At 37.0% G+C, this 19,050-nt stretch overlaps 1 protein-coding gene across 1 annotated transcript; it reads left to right on the forward strand.

The window, feature by feature from the left end:
* The first annotated feature begins 867 nt into the window (after positions 1-867).
* On the forward strand, positions 868-8,627 carry LOC307136687 (uncharacterized protein). Its single transcript, XM_079833935.1, has 4 exons — positions 868-1,041; positions 1,186-1,358; positions 1,442-1,573; positions 5,532-8,627. The coding sequence occupies exons 1-4, from the start codon at positions 991-993 to the stop codon at positions 5,698-5,700; spliced, it is 525 nt and encodes a 174-aa protein (XP_079690061.1). The 5' UTR covers positions 868-990; the 3' UTR covers positions 5,701-8,627.
* The last annotated feature ends 10,423 nt before the right edge of the window (positions 8,628-19,050 follow it).

A 19,050-nucleotide genomic window follows, 5' to 3' on the forward strand; every position in this document is an offset into this window, starting at 1 on the left:
TCTTTCAACTGATGTATGGTTTGTTAGGATAGGAAAATATTTGGCCGAGATACAACCACTTGAAAATCTGAGGGTGTAAAAAAATCTAAAAATTGAGAAAATCTCCTTTAAAGTTGTTCAAATGAAGTCCTTAGCAATGCATATTACTACTAATAATACATTTGTGATATATTTACGGTAGGAAATGTACAAAATATCTTCATGGAGCATGATCTTAATATCTTAATGATTTTTTGGCGTAAAATAATTTTTTTTTTTGACCCATTCAATGAAGTGTTGGCTATTGCCACAAATATCCCCGTGAGACGCAGGACTGGTGTTATGCTCCGGGGTCACATATGAAATATATCTACTGCTTGTAAATTGTGTGCATTAGGTTTTTCATTTGTGTGTAGCATATGTTCTCTTCTAACCTTTCTCACTTGTTGTTTCTCAGATGTATTTACCGGGTATGAAAGTGAAAGAAGAGGAAGAGGGCAGAGAAGAAGAGGACAGAAAAAAAAAAGGACAGAGAAGAAAAGGACAGAGAAGAAGAGGGCCGAAAAGAAAAGGGCCGAAAAGAAAAGGACAGAAAAAAAAGGGCAGAGAAGAAGAGAGCATCAATGTGCCTAAAAGAAAGGTTCCAAGGAGTGCAGTTTTTAGTAACATAGAGAAGAGTATTTTAAATCGGCAGAATGAAATGCAGAAGGAGTTAGAGGAAATGAGGTCTGTCCTCAATGAAATTACTTCCAAGAACACACATTCCCAGTGGAGGGTAGCAGCACAAGAGGATAAGATGTTCAGATTATCGTGTAATTTAAGAGATTTGGTAAATACACACATACATTTACATAGACAAAAAGACACACTGATGTCTTCTGTACAGTTCTGTCTCTTAAGATCACTTACTATTCATGTGTTCTACAGCAAAGGGAAGTTAGTGAACTTCAGTTCCAGAACCGCCATGATTATATTATCAAGTCCTGGGTTCAGGATACGTTTGATAAGATCATGGACTGTAGCCACCCGGAAATTGATGACCCCCTGAAACAGCTGGAAGTGGTGAATAATGCACAAATAATTCTGCCAATCTTGAAAGAAACTGTATTTGTTTTTGATATGATGTTTTTTTCAGTAAAGTCAGCACACAGCAATGTGTGATAAAATGCAACACGCGAGCTGATGTTTTTGTAATTCTCTCTCCAGATTCGGGACTTTTTTCATATTGAAAGATTAGAGATAAAAACAGGAAAACGGTACGCACTTCCCAAGCTATTTCATTATATTAGCTCGGAAAAGTGTGAGGACTCCGGAGTGGCCGATCAGATGTCTCAGAAAACACCAGGAAGCAAGACGATTGACCTGGAGGCCGAACTAATGTAAGTACTTTTACATGTTAATTTGTTTCAGTTTTGGTTGCCAGACACTGATTTATTGTTTTTTTTATTTCGTCATGTTTCAGAGCTGAGTTTTTTACCATAGCACAAAAAGAAACGGTAGAAGACATGGAAGAGCTTAAAGCCTGGGAAAGGTCATCTCAAGCGTGGGAAAGGTCAGCACAAGCGTGGGAAAAGTCACCACAAGCGTTGGAAAGGTAAGCACTGTCATGCCAATGTGCACAATGGATGTTTTGCATATGTATAACTCTGTAACGATGCACTCGTGTCACGATTCCATGCAAACGCCTGAGACTAAACTCGCAATGCAATATTTATCGCGGTATAAATAAAGAAGAGATGTTTTTTTAAATTATTATTTAAATGATATTATTGTTATTATATTATTATCAGGACAAACAAATATTCCCCCATTGCATTACTATGTATTATATTCAACACTACATATAGTGGTTAATGTAGTAATGTCTAGGGCTGTAATCAACCAAAGAAAATCTTGGTCGACTGAAGTCCTGAAATTTTCGACTAAAAATTACGTTAGGAAAAAAAAGTTAAATTAATTAGCTGCGCACTGTGCGCAGTACTTGGTAGCCTTGTTGTCTGCCTAAATGAATTATAAATAAACATAAAAAACTAGTAGGCTATTTGCAGTATATTAAATAGTTTTTGACCAGATTACTTTGCACTGAAATGAGGCTCTGACAGCGTTGCATCACGTGCACCTGCGCAATATCATAGTACAATATTTTCGTAAATCATAGGCTATGTTGTCAACTAGATATCATCACAAGAACTTTTGAGGAATATGCAACATCATTTAGACAATTGTTTTTGTCATATGTATTATAATAACTGACAGACAGTATCATTTCAGCCGCTCTGTGAACATGAGTTCAGCTTTGCGGCTGAGACACGAATAGACTATTAACATAAAGCTTTTACTCTTAAACACAAAAGGCACGTCCACTTTAATAAAAAATGAATATTTATTAAACAAGAGCAGAAAAAACGCTCTCACCATTAAATAAATAACGTTAATATACAGAAAACTAGCCTTCTTCAATATGTCTCTTCTCCAGTGGGTTGGGCTAATCCAAAAGAAGTGAAAACAATGGGGGTGTTCTGAAGACAGTCTATTACCTGTGAAACAGGGGTGCTCTGAAAACACCCCCATTAGTGCTTTCCACCTGATGAAATGAACGCGGCAAAACTGACAGTACAGATCCACTTAGCGCGGTGTTGTGACGCTTCCCCTCATGTGTATGTTGATGGGCGTTCCTCAAGTTTACCGCTATGGGTGTGCGTTTGAGCCAGCGAGGAATGAAAAACAAAGGACCAGCGAGAGACTTCTCTTCGCCAGTTGGTTGGGCTAATCCAAAAGAAGTGAAAACAATGGGGGTGTTCTGAAGGCAGACTGTTACCTTTGAAACAGGGGTGCTCTGAAAACACCCCCATTAGCAATTAGAGCTTTCCACCTGATGAAATGAACACGGCGTGGCAAAACTGATTAAATGAACGCGGCAAAAAATCGACCAATCAGAATTTTGGTCGAGCCAGAACGTATCGACTAAAAATCGACTAATCGACTGGGAGATTACAGCCCTAGTAATGTCACTGAAACGTTCATCCGTGCGCACTCCTGTTTTTATAAGAATAAACCATCTCAAATTCTTCGAATAATTATATTACTAAAACTAGATGTGATCTGGTGATTTAAATGATGTTTGCGCTTTCACTTTGAGGAGTGTGTGTGCGCTTCAGATGATCAATGCAGTCAGTCACAGATCTAATCATAAGAAAGTAGAGTTTAGGTTCTCTGCCTTGATCAAGCATTTGTTTTTTTTATCATTACTTTATTAGCCTAATTGAATGGGCAGAAAGCTATGCCTGAATCAGAAATAATATATTTTTTTTAGCAAAGTAAGAACTAATACTACAACAAATGTGTACAAAGTTGCTCAAGTCTGGATTAGAGATGTGTGCTAAACTGATGAAGCGCAGCATCTGAACAGAACCGCTCTGAGACGCCAGTCATGAGCTGCTCGTGGGAACACTGCGCTATGATTAAATATTTATTTTCGTTTCAAATTGTTTCGTTTAAAAGTGGACACTTCAAGCGTTCTATACACACATTTCTCATGTCTGTGAGGCTGAGTTTGGGTTTATTTATGAGATGTTCAAGAGCAATCAAGATCGCTCCCGCGCCTCCATGTCACGATTGCTGTCTGCTATAGCCGATTTGCTTCTTATTTATTAAATCCAGGCAATTGGCTGAGGAAACATTGATTAAAATTAAGACACAATTTATACTAAACTAAAGTCACTTTAAAGAAAGGCTTTCTACAAAACAAAACTTAAGTGCATCTTTGCACTTTTCATAATCAGATGAAATAAAAAAAAACTAGAGTTGTTCTGATTCCGATACTAGTATCGGAAATATCCCCAATACCACAACAAATTCTGGCATCAGTATCGGCGAGTACTTCAACCCATGTACCGATCCGATACCATTTTCTTAAACAAGACCTGGTTATTATGACCGCGAGCTTTGCCTAACCACTGCGCGGTTCTTCTTCGCTGCTCAGAATGCATTGCAAACACAGGAAGTTGTGCTGTGTTGCCACAAGCAACCCGTTTAGAGCAGCGAAGAAGAAATGAAAAAGCATTAGCAGTATGTCCGCTGTTTAGCAGTATTTCGTCTCTGTGAGGATGGCGGGCGCCCGCACGCACGCACGCACGCACGCGTGACATTCGCTTGCTGTCTTTGTCCTCCCCCAGTTTCTCTACCTCTACGTGCGTTTTTACAGTCTATGGGCACTATATGAGGACACAAACCCATAAACCGTCACTTCATGAGAATTTACTGTGTCATATCATGAACACAGACACTCAAAGGTGTTCACGGCAACCCGTCAAAATAAAAGTTTCGGTTTAACGTGAAGAAATTTTCAGAATATGTTAGGCTACTGTTGTAGCCTACTGTAGATTTAGCTGCGTCTTTATGTAATAATAATAGTTATGCCTAGAAGGTTGTAAAGAGATTATTTTCTGATTAATATATAATTTTTTTATATTCCTACATTTATTATACTGTTTTTTATACAGTTATATTGTAAAACTAAAATACCTTTTTCAGTTTGCAGTGTTAGATTTGTGACTGCATTTGAAGTTCTTCTTCACTTAAGAAAAATAAATAATATTACTGTCAAATGCATGTCAGATAATACAAATACTGTAATAAATACAGTAGTTCACTTTTTAAACGTTTTTTTTTACCATGTTTTATTAAGGGATAAGTCTGAAGCACACCATAAAATAATTCTAGCAGTTCATACAGGGCTAGTAGTGAATACAGCTGTGTATATACAGATACACACCCAGGTATCGGATCAGTACTCGCTATCGGCCGATACCCTGAGCCCAGGTATCGGAATCGGTATCGGGAAGGGGAAAAGGGTATCGGAACATCTCAAAAAATAACATTATAATATTTAAACATAAATATAAAGCAAAATACATTGTGTAATGGCTACAGCAAGTATAGTCGGCTACAGTACTGATAAATGTCATGTCTGAGGGATTTGAGTGAGCGTTGTTTGACCGGTGAGGGTTCATGAGACATTCATGACATTTTTTGGATCTTTTTGAGAGGAATGGACTTTAAATGGAGGGACAGAAATCTTTCTCTGGTTTCTTGAAAATGATCTTCATTTGTGTTTTGAAGTTTGAAGAAATGAAAATCGTACAGGTTTGAAACGACATGAGGGTGAGTAGATGATGACAGGATTTACATTTCTGGCTGAATTATACCTTGTAAACACAGCTGAGCCTTGGATAAAAACAACTCTATAACGCAAATCATATAATTTACATCGTATATCAAGATATAAAAAAGCTATGTATTGTTACACCCCTAATGTATGATGTTGCATATGCACAGTGCAACAGGACTTTGAACGGCACTTAGGGTGGATGTATATGCACTTAATGAAAGACCATGAATACGAACTGGACCGCTATCAGGACGAAAAGGAAAAGATGTATGTTTCTTGTGCACAACCATGTGTTCTACACACTCTCAATCGGTGGGAAATCTGGGAACTGAAGACAGTAACAGTGTTTGACCATCTTTTTGTCTTGTGTGTTTTTGTGCAGCAAGAAGAAGATAGACAACTTTATAAAGCAGTTATACTCGAGGAACAAAAAGGAGGCAGAGAACAGTAAAGCCATAAGACTGATGGAAATTAAAATTGAAAACACGGAGTCGTACAAATCTGACCAAATCGATTTAAGAAATACGGTAAGCACATCGTGTCCCATCTAAAGCCATCACACCACCACGCCGCATCCAAATGTTTTACAGTTTTTCTCCATTGGTTTGGCTCATTTCTTGAAACAGAAATTACACTCTCAAAATTGTAAGATCCTTTGGCAAAACGGTCTTACAGTTCAGCACAACACTATAGCTCACTTGCAAAAGCTAATATCTCTCCCAAAACTGTTCACGCATGCTTCAAAACTAAATTCCTTTCCCATATAAATAGTCAGTGCCACCAAAGTGGCAAAGATCCTTCTCAATTGCTTTGGCTCATTTCTTAAAACAGACCGGACGTTCTCAACACTCTTGGTGATTTTGCAAATAACCAATTACAAGAAAAATAACATCAATGAAAAAACAACAACAATATAAGAGCTCACAGATCCCTATAGGTGCACCTTTCTAAATGAACACACACTTAAAAGTATGGCAAATCAATTTTGTTCACATTCATTCAATATCAGTCTGAATACCAAATTCAAATCGATCAATCAAAAATGAATGTGTACCAGAAATATTTCTCAGTCAGTAAAATTCAACCTGAACAGTTCTGATTATTTTTTTCAGACAAATTTAGCTTTGCTTTCCCTAAAAAAATAAAGGAAAAAAACTGTTTCAGGAAAAACCACAAGTCCAGTCCTATTGCGTGAAAGCGCAAAAAAATGAGAGGAAAAAAAAAAGTGATAGGAAAAAGTTGAGGAAAGATTGTGAGTGAAGATCCCAACTCAAATTTGAATAAATAAAAGTTTGCAGTATGGGTTTAGGCCTGCTCAATCCGACAGTCTAGTGTCCAGTAGGGATGGAACGATTACCGGTTTCACGATAAAATGTACCGACGGTTAGAAATATAGTTTAAAAATTAATTAACATTAAAACCGCGCGTGATTATCACGATTTTGAAAACTTGCGGTAAATCCTGTCCAGTCAGCATCAGTCTGGTGCAGCGCACCGCTGTCTTTTGAATGAGAAGAAATGGCAGAAGGCAGTGACAGCACTCAGGGGATTGTTCAGCCTCTAAAAGGACCAAATCTGAGGTGTGGTCATATTTTGGCTTTTACAAAAGTCCTGAGGGAAACTTAATCAAAGATTTGTGCGTGCATGCGTGTATGAGACAGAAAGTTCGTTCTACTTTGTGTTTATGCTCTAGGACCAGACCTTGATATAAATGTGGAAATTTTCAGATTTATACTGGATTTAGTAAAAAAAAATTGACAAAAAAGGTGAAAAAAATGTATTTTTTACACTTTCCCATTCATTTTCAATGTGGGGTCAATCTGACCTCGAGGGACTTAAACGGTAAAAAAAAATGTACACACCTTTAGAACAACCAAATCAAGCCCAGATTTTTTGTGCATGTTTAGATAGATTATTTAGGAAAAGTCACCGAGTCTCATGGCCCTGAGATGAAGGGAACACTTTTAAAAAATGGAGGAAAAGTCCAGTGGGGTCAGCTGGAGCCCAAGGGACGATTAAGGGTTAATCTCAATACCAAAACTACGTCTGATATTACTACCACTCACACTAGCCTCTTTGGCGGTTGAACTTATTATAGTCTTCTCAAAAGCCATCTGTTATAATCGCGTTGCGCATTATAACTAACCACACGTGTTTCTAATAATCAGAGGCGTTCAGATTAACCGGAGCGCACTGTCAATCACTGAAACCTGCACTCAAAACGTGCGCTGTACGCAGGAGATTCATTCCTCATACAGTGGTTGACTGTTTTTGTTCCATTTCAGCAGCGAAAATAGTTTCAAACAAACACAGCAGAACCACAGCGCATCTGATATGACTGACATAAAGTTGGCTTGACTCTAAAGCTACATACAACATTGATATACACATTTCTAACTTCAATAGCATTTGGAGAATGACTTGCAGTCATAAAACCAGCTGTTAAGTGTTCATCTAGGTGTCAGGTATGATGCACACATTTTGAATTTTGATATATAATCAAATAAGCTTTCAAATCATATGAAAATATGGATATGCATTGTTTCACTAGGATACTGTTTGGGCTCGTACACAAAATATGCTGATTTAAATGTGTCATAGCTGATAGAACACTGATGAGAATATTGCTTGAGAATACATTTACAGAGATAATATTAGATATTATATTTACACCAATTATTATGCATGCGTTGCTATTAACGACCATTATAAGGAAGGAAATCCAAAAGAATAGATTCTATCTTAAAAAAGTGCATAGAGCTGCTTGATTTATTTGTTGTTTGTTGATTTTCAAATATAAAACTTGTTGAAATGTTTTAAGTGTGTGCATCTGTTCTTTTTGAACACTTTCATCTCATTTGAACAAAACCGTGATAATATTGATAACCGTGATAATTTGGGTCACTATAATCGTGATGTGAAATTTCCATACCGTTTCATCCCTAGTGTTCAGATCCATGGGGGCTCGCCATCAAAGTGAATATCCAGATATTTGTCCACAGGAACAAAAACCTGACCTGTATTTTAGGTCAAAATTATATCAAAATAATTTCAGAGGGAAATAACAATCTTAAATCAGCGGTAAGCTGCATTATTATCTCATTACGGCAATAACCAGGGACATCGTTAGGCCTATTTTAGGGGGGCTGAAGCTACCCCAAAATGTTCCTAAACCCCCCTAAATAATAATAAGAACAACAATAACAATTTGATTTATCAAAAACCGTATCCTCATTCATATTTAGACGCAACAAATTATATATATCCAGCTACAAAAAAATATCCGAAAACTCGGAAGTTGGACAGAAGTACAAAGAGTCGTTGTGCTATCAAGATGATGCACCGCGTCTCGTTGCATTGGTGTGAACTGTGGCAGCTTTCAGAGCGTTGCAGACCGGAGCGCTACTGCAAGTAATGGAGGATTCATCTCGTCTCGTCGTTACCAAGGTTATAGGCCTAATCGTTAACGAAAATGAAGGAAAAAAACAAAAACTAGGTGGGTTGTCGTTAACTGAAATAAAAATAAAAACGAGGCATTACAAAAAAAACAATAACTAACCAAATCTGTAATATGTGTTCGGCAAAACTAACTAAAATAAAATTATAGATTAAATGTCCTTAGTTTTCGTCTTTATCAATGTCTTACATAGAGCAAATAACGTTCAGCTGCATTTCCTTTCCCTGCGTCTCTCACATACACGCACGCGCCACACACACACACACACACACACACACACACACACACACACACACACACACACACACACACACCCTCCCATGAGTGTTCGACATTGAAAGGAAGTTTGCGAAAGGTTGGCATCTTGTGAACACCTTTACACAATCACACATTAAAAAGTGGTATAAAAATATTTTTAATTCAGAATATACTTTTGTCAGTGTGTCAATGTCGACCCGAGAAGCGATTGCTACTTTAGAAAGTTAACTAGTCGCAAGTTTGAGGTAAAATGCAGTTGGGTTGTCGATGTCAAAACACTATATGTGTCAGATGAGTAGGCTATTGTATAGGGTACATTTAGTATAGGGTGTGAAAATTGCTGTGGTATTTGTAGCCTATAGGTTTAGCTCAATTTAGGTTTAGCTGTATATTTGTATTTTAGCTCAAAAATAGGTTGAATACATGCGGTTCTGTGTAATTAAATAGCCTTCTGTGGACAATTTATAGAGAGGAATTAGATATAGTATGCTATTACTTTATCATACATTTACATGAGCGGACAGATTTTTAAGTCATTTAAGTCATTGCTTATAGTAACTCATCAGGAGCAAAGTCTGGCCTAAGTAAATTCCCCCATGCAGCTTTGATGTGTCTAAAAGCTAACATTATAGTAACTTTTCTTTAACAGAGTAGAAATGGAAGAAGAGGATATGTCTGTCACGTTTTACTTGTTAACATCTTGGTTTCTTGACTGGTTGTTGACATTAGTGTAGCTCTAGATGTGAGAGTGCAAAGATTTTGCAAACGCAAATTACAAATACCCTGCCCTGTCTTCCAATCCTAGTGACGTCCCTGGCAATAACTCAAATCAAATTACATACGTTACATATTCACATAAAGTAAGTTTAGATAAAACTCACATTAAATCATACAAACACATTAATAATAAACTCAAAACTTCACATAAAGTGAATAGGCTAACGTACTTCATAGAACTTCGTCACACAATTCCCTGCAACTCATTTACCAATTGATATTAAACCATCGTTTCTCTCACTTCAAACATAAACATACAAAAAAACATTAACACTAGACAAATCCGTGTCTATGGTTGTCTTATATCAGATATTTGGTCTCAAAACAACGATGATCAGACACATTTACCCACAGGAGCTCTGCTGTAACGATCTGCTCAAAATGGAGGATTCAGCTCTCGCGCTGCACGCGAGGCGCGAGCACGTTCTAGAAGAGCAGGCTTAAAGGGGCAGTACTCTATTTTCACATAACCTGACGAAACCAAATGAAAAACCTCAAAAATAAATTAAACACATACAAAAACAATTTCTTTTTGTTTCTTTCTTTTCAGAAATACTTTTCTTCTTGTTTAGCAACCAAATAAATTATACATTTAAATAAAATCAAAATAAATGAATTAAAGAACTACTGTGTGTATATTGAATCTCTTGTAACTATGTAGCTAAAATCACCTGTGCTACACTTACATTTTTTTAAACCTAGCAATTTCTGTAAACTCAAGTAACTTGGCAATAGAGCATGAGGGAAAAAAAACAAGTTGCCCTAACTTGATAAAATATGTTGAACCAGCATCTTTTTTAGTTCTCTTAAGTAATGTTTTCCAGTCCACATTACTTGCTACAGAAAGTTGAGTCAACAAATCGCAAGTTGTATCAATTATGTATTCCATGTTGAGCCAACTTGATTCACAGTTGTAGGAACTTGATCAAATAAATTCAACCAACATCTCAAAGTTGTCTCAAAAACTGTTTTCAGTTCCAACTAACTTGATACAGGTAGTGTTGTTTTTGGCGGCCTGTTTTAATTTTAGTTTTAGTCTAGTCTTTGTGTCAAGCTGTCATTTTAGTTTTTATTAGTTTTAGTCATAGTCATACTCTTTTTAGTCTAGTCAAGTTTTAGTCGACTAAATGTCTGAGCATTTTAGTCTTATTTTAGTCAGAATTATCTATGACTATTTTCGTCTAGTTTTAGTCGACGATAACTGATGACATTTTAGTCAAGTTTTAGTCATTGAAAATTGTATTTTAGTCTCTTTTTAGTAATGCAATTCTATTTAACCCAGTCAATATAGTATAAGTACATATTATAGACAAAACCAAAATCTTCTTTTAGCCAAACCCATTTCAAACAATGTTATCTTATTATATTATTGTCACCTTATAGACTCAAGAATGCATCCATTCCAGACACGGAAGACGCTCTGATTTGAAGTTACAACATATTTATTTTACCAACTAAACATGTTAGAAGTACACACACACATACATTTAAATAAAATAAATAAAAACATTGAGATGTCTCTTAAGGTTCGTGGTGTTTTTTCCTGTGAATTTTTTTTTGGCCATATTTCTCCCCATCTTTTTCCACAACACCCATTTTATTTTCCACTTCAATGTAATAAAAGTTTTTCCAAATGTCTTAAGAATAAATGCATATTTTATTTAATTTAATAATAGGAAAATAGTATCCAAATTATTATTTAATTCTTTAAATCTGTTTAAAATTAGGCCCACATTATAGTTAAAATGTTTTTCTGTCTTGTATTTTATCTCAAAATAAAGGATGTAATTTTATTCCACATGGAAATGAGCGGAAATAAGTGAATACAGCCTCTTATTCGCTTATGAGGTAATCAGGGGCGTAGGAACGACTTTGACTTTGGGGGGGACATTTTGGCCACTATGAATCAACGTCCATCCCACCATAATAGTAACATACAGTATGGTGACATGGTACAACATGTATGTTTTGCTCATGTGATAATGTAACGGGAAAACAACATTCTGCATATTGAAATGTGCAGTAAGTGCTCATTTATTTCAGCCCCATTTCCTTTAAAAAATCAATGTTGCACTAGGTACACAAAATACTTCCCCTCAGCGTCTTTTTGACAAAAGTGTCCTCATTGGAACCCATTAAAACTGCAATTTTTAATCCCATTGCCATTTAACTATAAAATTATGCAATCTTTGTTAATAGGCTTTTATTCTGTTGGCAGAAAATAGGCTAAAACAAACTTGCCCTCCAATAGAATAGATATAGACAAAACAGCATATTAATAGCCTAATAGAGATTGAACAGACTACTCCAAACTGCGATTATTCTGGTTAAAAAAAATTGTTGTTGTTTTTTTACAAATAAAAAATGTATGCATATAACATTTTATATATTAATGTTTATATATTAATGAGACTAATAATAATTATTATATTTGATAAATACAAATATTTAACAAAATTTGAAATATTACTATTACAATAACATTTTCATTATTTAAAAAAAATTAAATAGAGCATTTAAGAATACATAAACAATATAATAATATTAATAATAATAACATTTATATTTTACAGAAAACTGCTGGGTTACCTGTTAATATGCAGACAGCATATGACTAAAAATCATTAGAAAGGTCTAAGGATTTAATGTAAAAAATAAATGAAATTCTGTGCTTTTTATCTGTGATATCAATTTCTTAAAGTCTATGTATTTAATATGCAATATGAGCCTCTTATGCATCCACTGTGGGGGAAAAAAACTGTACATTGGAGAAAAACATGGATTGTCATATAGATTTATTTAGAGATGAGTATTATTTTTCTTATTTGTTACCCAAACTTTTAATTCATACTGGAAGCCAGAGGGCGCCCTTGAGCAGAAACTCCACATTAACCTCAGAGAAGTAATCGTTAGCCCCAATGTGAAGCTAGCGATGTAGGATAAACAGAAGATAGAAACGCTTTGACTGATGAAATAAACAAGACAATCAACACGACTGCATCAAGATCTGGTGTATTTGAGTTCTTCAAGCCTTCACTATTTTCATAATAATAAGGTATGCAGTGCTGATTGAGTGCAGACTTTATCACTGTATAGAATAATATAAAACAATGCATGTCTGCCTCATTCTGTCCAAAAAAATACAACGTTCTTAAACGTAGACGTATTTTGCGGGCAGGTAATTGCCTATATCACGGGATTTGTAGTTTTATCACCGCATATGTGTACCAACACCAATATCCCCCAGAATTTCTACAACACCCCGAACGAACGCTCTGAGGGCAGTGTAGCAAACACTCTAGAGCTCCGCTTTGTAGTCTATGATTCGACTCCATTTTGCTACTGTGTAACGTTAAAGGGGTGGTAAAACACATTCTTTTGAAGGCTTGACTGTGTTTGTGGGGTGCACTGTAACATGTGTTCATGCTTCGTTTTAAAAAAAATTGCCTTATTTTTCATATATTTGACCTTTATTCTACACTGCTCTGTCCCTCCTTGTAAAACGGTCTGATGCTTTCCGGGTTGTATGAAGCCAGTCCCTCAAAAATACGCAGTGGGCTCTGATTGGTTAGCTGGCCTAGTGTGTTCTGATTCGCTAACCGCAGTGCACCGTTGTCGGAAACGTCACGCCCCATACCTGGAGACTGTGCTTTGGTCGGCGTCAATAAAACCATATGAGAACATTTGAGTGAAGATGATCGAGCAGAACCTGTTCAGTCCTCAAGTGTAAAGACTGCGGATCTATAATGATCGCTACTGAATGGCACTTTAACTTTTGTATTTTTTAGAACGATTATAGCCAAATATCTGTCACAAGAACTATTAACCCAAAACGAACACAAAGCACTGGCTTTACTATAGTAGCCAAATCACACACAGAACCATGTTTAGCATGCCTGAAGATAAACAATACATAAAAGCTCTAATCAAAGAATCATTTACACTAATGTCAGGTTCGCTGTTGAGATTTTAACGTTAGTGTTTGTAATGTTAGGTGTTCGTCGGATAACGTTAAGTATGAATAAGCATTTAACAGACTGGTTTGCAGAACAGCGTTGTCATCTGTTTACTTCCTTGCTACAACCTATTACAGGAAAACACATCGATGAAATATAAATCAGACTTACAGGTTGTGGCCCGTGAACAGCTTCTGTTTGTAAATCCAGCTTTCAGGACAGACGTTGTGCATATCCTGTATTGAACTCGCGAAGTTTGTGGAAGTTTGTGTTGTCCTCCGTGAAATGTGCAGCGCGCGCGTCGTGCATCCGCGCACCGGCAGTGTTTTTTTCACGCAGCTGACGTTGTGCAAATCTGGCATTGAACTCGCGAAGTTTGTGTTGTCCTCCGTGAAATGTGCAGCGCGCGCGTCGTGCATCCACGCACCGGCAGTGTTTTTTTCACGCAGCTGACGTTGTGCAAATCCGGCATTGAAATCGCGAAGATGTGCTGCAGGAGCCCTGCGCGCCTGTTCCCCGCTGACTCAAACACACGTGCATATAACATGCTGTGTGTTAAACGCTCTGCAACGCACCCCCGTCCCAAGGAAGGCTGAACAGAGCAAGTACCCCAGACCTGCAATCCGGATGGAAATAACAGCGTTTCCTCGTTATCGCGGCAACAACACTCCAGCCTAACTAACTTATACCACAACAGCGCCGCGATACAAAATGGCCTCACCCTCCCTTATTTAATATTCTCGGAGGAGGGGTTTATGTAAATATTGAGCCTGGTGATGTCAGCAAGCCCTGGAGGAATGTGTGTAGTCGCCTACTGGCCGTTTGCTGTAGTCCTTAGAAACTGATTTCTTTAAAAGCAAATATCTCCCTTTGCTTTAAACTTTGAACGTTGTAACTTTGCAGATGTTGTTTATGCTCAAGCAGCAACATTACACGCTAGCTAAAGTTAGAATAGTGAAATCGTGGTTTACCACCCCTTTAATAACTTTCTGCGGCCAGTGTTTTTGGAAATGAACAAGGATAAAACCCATTTTTTTTAGACCTAACTGAATGAAATTTAAGACCTCGGATGGAAATCAGGCCGTTTTTAAGACATTTTAAAGCCTTAAATTAAAAAAAATTATAATTTTAGACATTTTTGAGACCCCGCGGGAACCCTGTAATTTCAACCGCTTGACCGAGACTAATTTACCTCATACAAAGTCGAGTCGTATTCCATTTAAAAGCTGGTGCGCACCGGTAACGTATTTGTATGTGTAATGTTAACTTCTCTCTGCCAATCAGATGCTCCGAGTCCGACTATAGGTGAAAAGTGAAGAATATGAAGCTGGTGGGTGAATGGTGATTATTCAAATACTGTAGCATGAAATGGGACATATCACTCTGGCTTTGACTTGCTGGCAAAACCGAATATCATCTTTGTCGCACTTTCAAAATAAAAGTTTCAAATGTACAGTTTTTGTCCCTGAGGTATAGGCTAATTTTTGAGTGGGACACATGCAGCATTTTCAAATATTGAGGGGGACACGCCCCCCCCCCATCCCCCCCGGTTCCTACGCCAATGGAGGTAATCATAATGCTGCGGTTATTTTAACATATCTAATTGCTGCCGTTATAACGGCACATTTCAAATGTTTGCGTGCTTTTCTTTCTTTTTTGGAGCGGTGATGAAATATCTTGCTCTTGTAAATACTTGCCAGTATTTCAGTAATACAAGTCTAGATCTTTCAAATGCATCCAAATAACAGCGAAACACAACCGCACGGTGCTCTGCAGGGGCCAAAAAGGATATAAACAGTGAATTCTGAAGTGATATATTATTGAAAACTCAGAGATGTGGATTCAGACGGCACCACACGACCTTGGTGTTTGTCAAGCAGTAAGTTAGGTCATTCGGCCGGAGATTTTTACACGGGTGGTGGGAGAAAAACACTGATATTCTGGATTAAGACGACAATAAAATCACTGACTAGCCTCTGTAAATGATAAAGACACCTTACGACCGCTGGACAAACAATTACCGTCCGAATAGTGCTTATGAACCCCGACTGCCCGCCCATCGGTCTCGTTCACTCACCGGAGCTAAATCTTCTAAAATGCCGCGCGAGTGGGGTTTGAAGAGAGTGATGTGGCCTGCGTCTGCGCAGTGAGACCTGATGCAGCCCCTGAATGAGACGCACAGAAATACTGCAAAATAATAATAAAAACGCGACTTTTCGTCTCGTCTCATTTTCGTCAACGAAAATGAAGAGACATTTTAGCATAGTTTTTATTTTGTGAACCACATTTAGTCTCGTTTTTATTCGTCATTGTCACATGACCAGCATTTACGTTGCGTCTCGTCTCGTTTTTGTCACATTATAAAGTAGGGTTCTTGCAGGTTTCAGAAAGTCAAATTTAAGACCTTTTTAAGACATTTTAAGACCATAAAGATTGAAATTTAAGACCTATACGACGCATTACCAAAATTATTTAAATCAAAGAAATAATAAAAAAAGCAATGACATTAGTAACCCTCCACAGCCAACAACGTGCCAAATGCCCAAAACCTTAGGCCCAAAATGAAAATAGGCTAAAACAAACTTGCTTAATAGAACTTGCCAAATAGAATACAAAACAGCATATTAATAGCCTAATAGAGATTGAACAGGGGATGCTCTAGGGAGATAGGATAAACTAGGGATGCACGATTTGGGGTAGATATCTAATAGCGATTATCCTGGTTAAAATGCTTTTTTTTTTTACAAATGAAAAGTGTATGCATATAACATTTTATATATGAATGTTTATATATTAACGAGACTAATAATAATGATTATATTCAAAAAATACAAATATTTAACACAATTTGAAATATTACTATTACAATAACATTTTAATTATTAAAAAATTAAAAATAGAGTATTTAAGAATAAATATAACAATATAATAATAATACTAATAAAATAACATTTATATTTTACAGAAAACTTATTTTACAAAAAAAACCTGCTGGGTTACCTGTTAATATGCAGACAGCCTATGACTAAAAATCATTAGAAAGGTCTAAAGATTTATTGTAAAAATAAATAAATAAAATAAAAAGTCTATGTATTTAATATGAAATATGAGCCTCTTATGCATCCACTGTGGGGGGAAAACTGTACATTGGAGAAAAACATATGGGTTGTCATATAAATTTATTTAGAGAGAAGTTATTTTTCATATTTGTTACCCAAACTTTCATTCATACTGGAAGCCAGAGGGCGCCCTCGAGCAGAAACTCCACATTTCCCTCAGAGAAGTAATCCTTAGCCCTAATGTGAAGCTAAGCTAGCGATGTAGGATAAACTGAATATAGAAACGCTTTGACTGATGAAAAAAAAGACAATAAACACGACTGCATCAAGCTATGGTGTATTTGAGTTCTTCAAGCCTTCACTATTTTCATAATAATAAGGTATGCAGTGCAGATTGAGTCACTGTTTAGAATAATATAAAACAATGCATGTCTGCCTCATTCTGTTCAGAAAAATACAACGTTATTAAATGTAGACGTATTTTGTCGGCAGGTAATTGCATTTATCACGGGATTTGTGGTTTTATCACCGAGTACGTGTACCAACACCCCCAGAAAGATCACAACACCCCGAACGAACGCTCTGAGCGCGGCGCAGCAAAGACTCTAGAGCTCCGCTTTCGCGATTCGATACTTTTTTGCTCCTGTGTAACGTTAATAACTTTCTGCAGCCAGCATTTCTGGAAATTAACGAGGATAACACTTTTTTTAAGACCTAACAAAATTAAATTTAAGACCTCCGGTGAAAATCTGGCCGTTTTTAAGATTTTTATTTTAGACATTTTAAGACTTTTTAAGACCCCGCGGGAACCCTGTAAAGGTTCGTTGACGACGATATTTAGTCATACTTTTCGTTGACGAAAACAACACTAGATACAGGAAGTTGACTGAACAAACTGCATGTTGCATCAACTCGTGTTTTAAAGTGTAATAAACTTAACACTGTAAGTTGACTTAAAGCTGCAGTCTGTAACTTTTTTGGGTTAAAAATTATCCAAAATAAATGTTTGAGCAAGTACATAACCAGCTAGCGTAATATACTATCTGCTTACCTTAGCTCGATTTACAACGGTAAGCTTGTAATAATGTTTTTAAAGGGTTAGTTCATCCAAATCATCCATGTAATTAATTACTCACCCTCATGTCGTTCGACACCCGTAAGACCTCCGTTCATCATCGGAACACAAATGAAGATATTTTTGTGTAAAGCTGATGGCTGAGAAAGGCTTCAGATAGGCCTCCATTGGCGTTCAGTACATTTACACTCACAAGACCCATAAAAGGCACTTAAAACGTTGTTACAAAGTCCATCTCACCACAGTGACTCTACAATAATTTTACGATGCGACGACAATAGTTTTTGTGCGCAAAAAAAAATCAAAATAACGACTTTATTCAACCTCTTCTTGTCTTCCGTGTATGCCTCCACGACGCATGCGCGAGAATATGACGTAGCGCCGGGGTTCGGGAATCCATGAAATGCACACTTTAACCCCATTTTGAGAACTACGCCGAGACCTAAAGCACAATCAATGTAGAATTCAACAGCTTAGATACGCGCGTCTTCCTCTGCTTGTAAACAAATCGCTTCTGGGTCATATGTCCGAACGCCGGATCTGCGTAATATGCGTAACATTGGATTCCTCCGTGCTGTGCCGTGCCGAGGTACAAATCACGTAAAGTTGATAATTCCGCGGATAACTGCAATTGCAGATTTCGAACAGAGATGGCGACAAAGAGGAAAAACTACGGACTGCAGCTATAAATTAACTAAGTTAAAGCAACAAGATGACCTGACTTAGTTAAGTTGAGTCAACTAATCTGTTTTTTTACAGTGCAGAGCCAATTCAAATTCATTAAAACAGAGGTGAGGCTCTGATTCACTAATACATGTGTCCAACTTTAGATTTGTTAAACATACATTATAATTAACTTGTACGTGATGTATGTTTGACCCAGTCACGAGTGGAGGGATCCCAAGATATGCTTTTTAATTACAAATCACTTAAAGTAATTTTGTTAGAGACTGCAGCTTCTTAAAGGTCCCATGGCATGGCATTTTTCTATTATTTTATAATGTTTCCTGTGGTGTACTTATATTGTTAGTATGATTTTTACATTAAAAAATGTCATAATTTAGAAATAAAAGGCATTTTTTCTATACTGTTATTACATCTCTGGCTGAATGCCCTGTTTCAAGGGGCGTGTCTGCTGTGAGACTTCAGTGAAAACGCCCACTGTTGTGATTGGCTGACATCTTTGCATTTGAAATGAGTGTTATATTATGTTGCAGAGGGGGCGTGGCTTAGCGAGGCACTGCACGCATTTTCTCCACATTCTCTGGGCGGGCAAAGCAGAGGAAGGGGAGGTAACCTTTCCTGGTATGATGTCATAAC

Source organism: Gobio gobio, assembly GCF_949357685.1.
Source record: "Gobio gobio genome assembly, chromosome: 13".
Taxonomy (NCBI): domain Eukaryota; kingdom Metazoa; phylum Chordata; class Actinopteri; order Cypriniformes; family Gobionidae; genus Gobio; species Gobio gobio.

Coding starts and splice junctions, on each gene's coding strand:
- LOC307136687 (XM_079833935.1), top strand. CDS start 991: ATGGACTGTAGCCACCCGGAAATTGATGACCCCCTGAAACAGCTGGAA. Junction 1,359..1,441: donor GACCTGGAGGCCGAACTAAT/GTAAGTACTTTT, acceptor GTCATGTTTCAG/AGCTGAGTTTTTTACCATAG. Junction 1,574..5,531: donor TCACCACAAGCGTTGGAAAG/GTAAGCACTGTC, acceptor GTTTTTGTGCAG/CAAGAAGAAGATAGACAACT.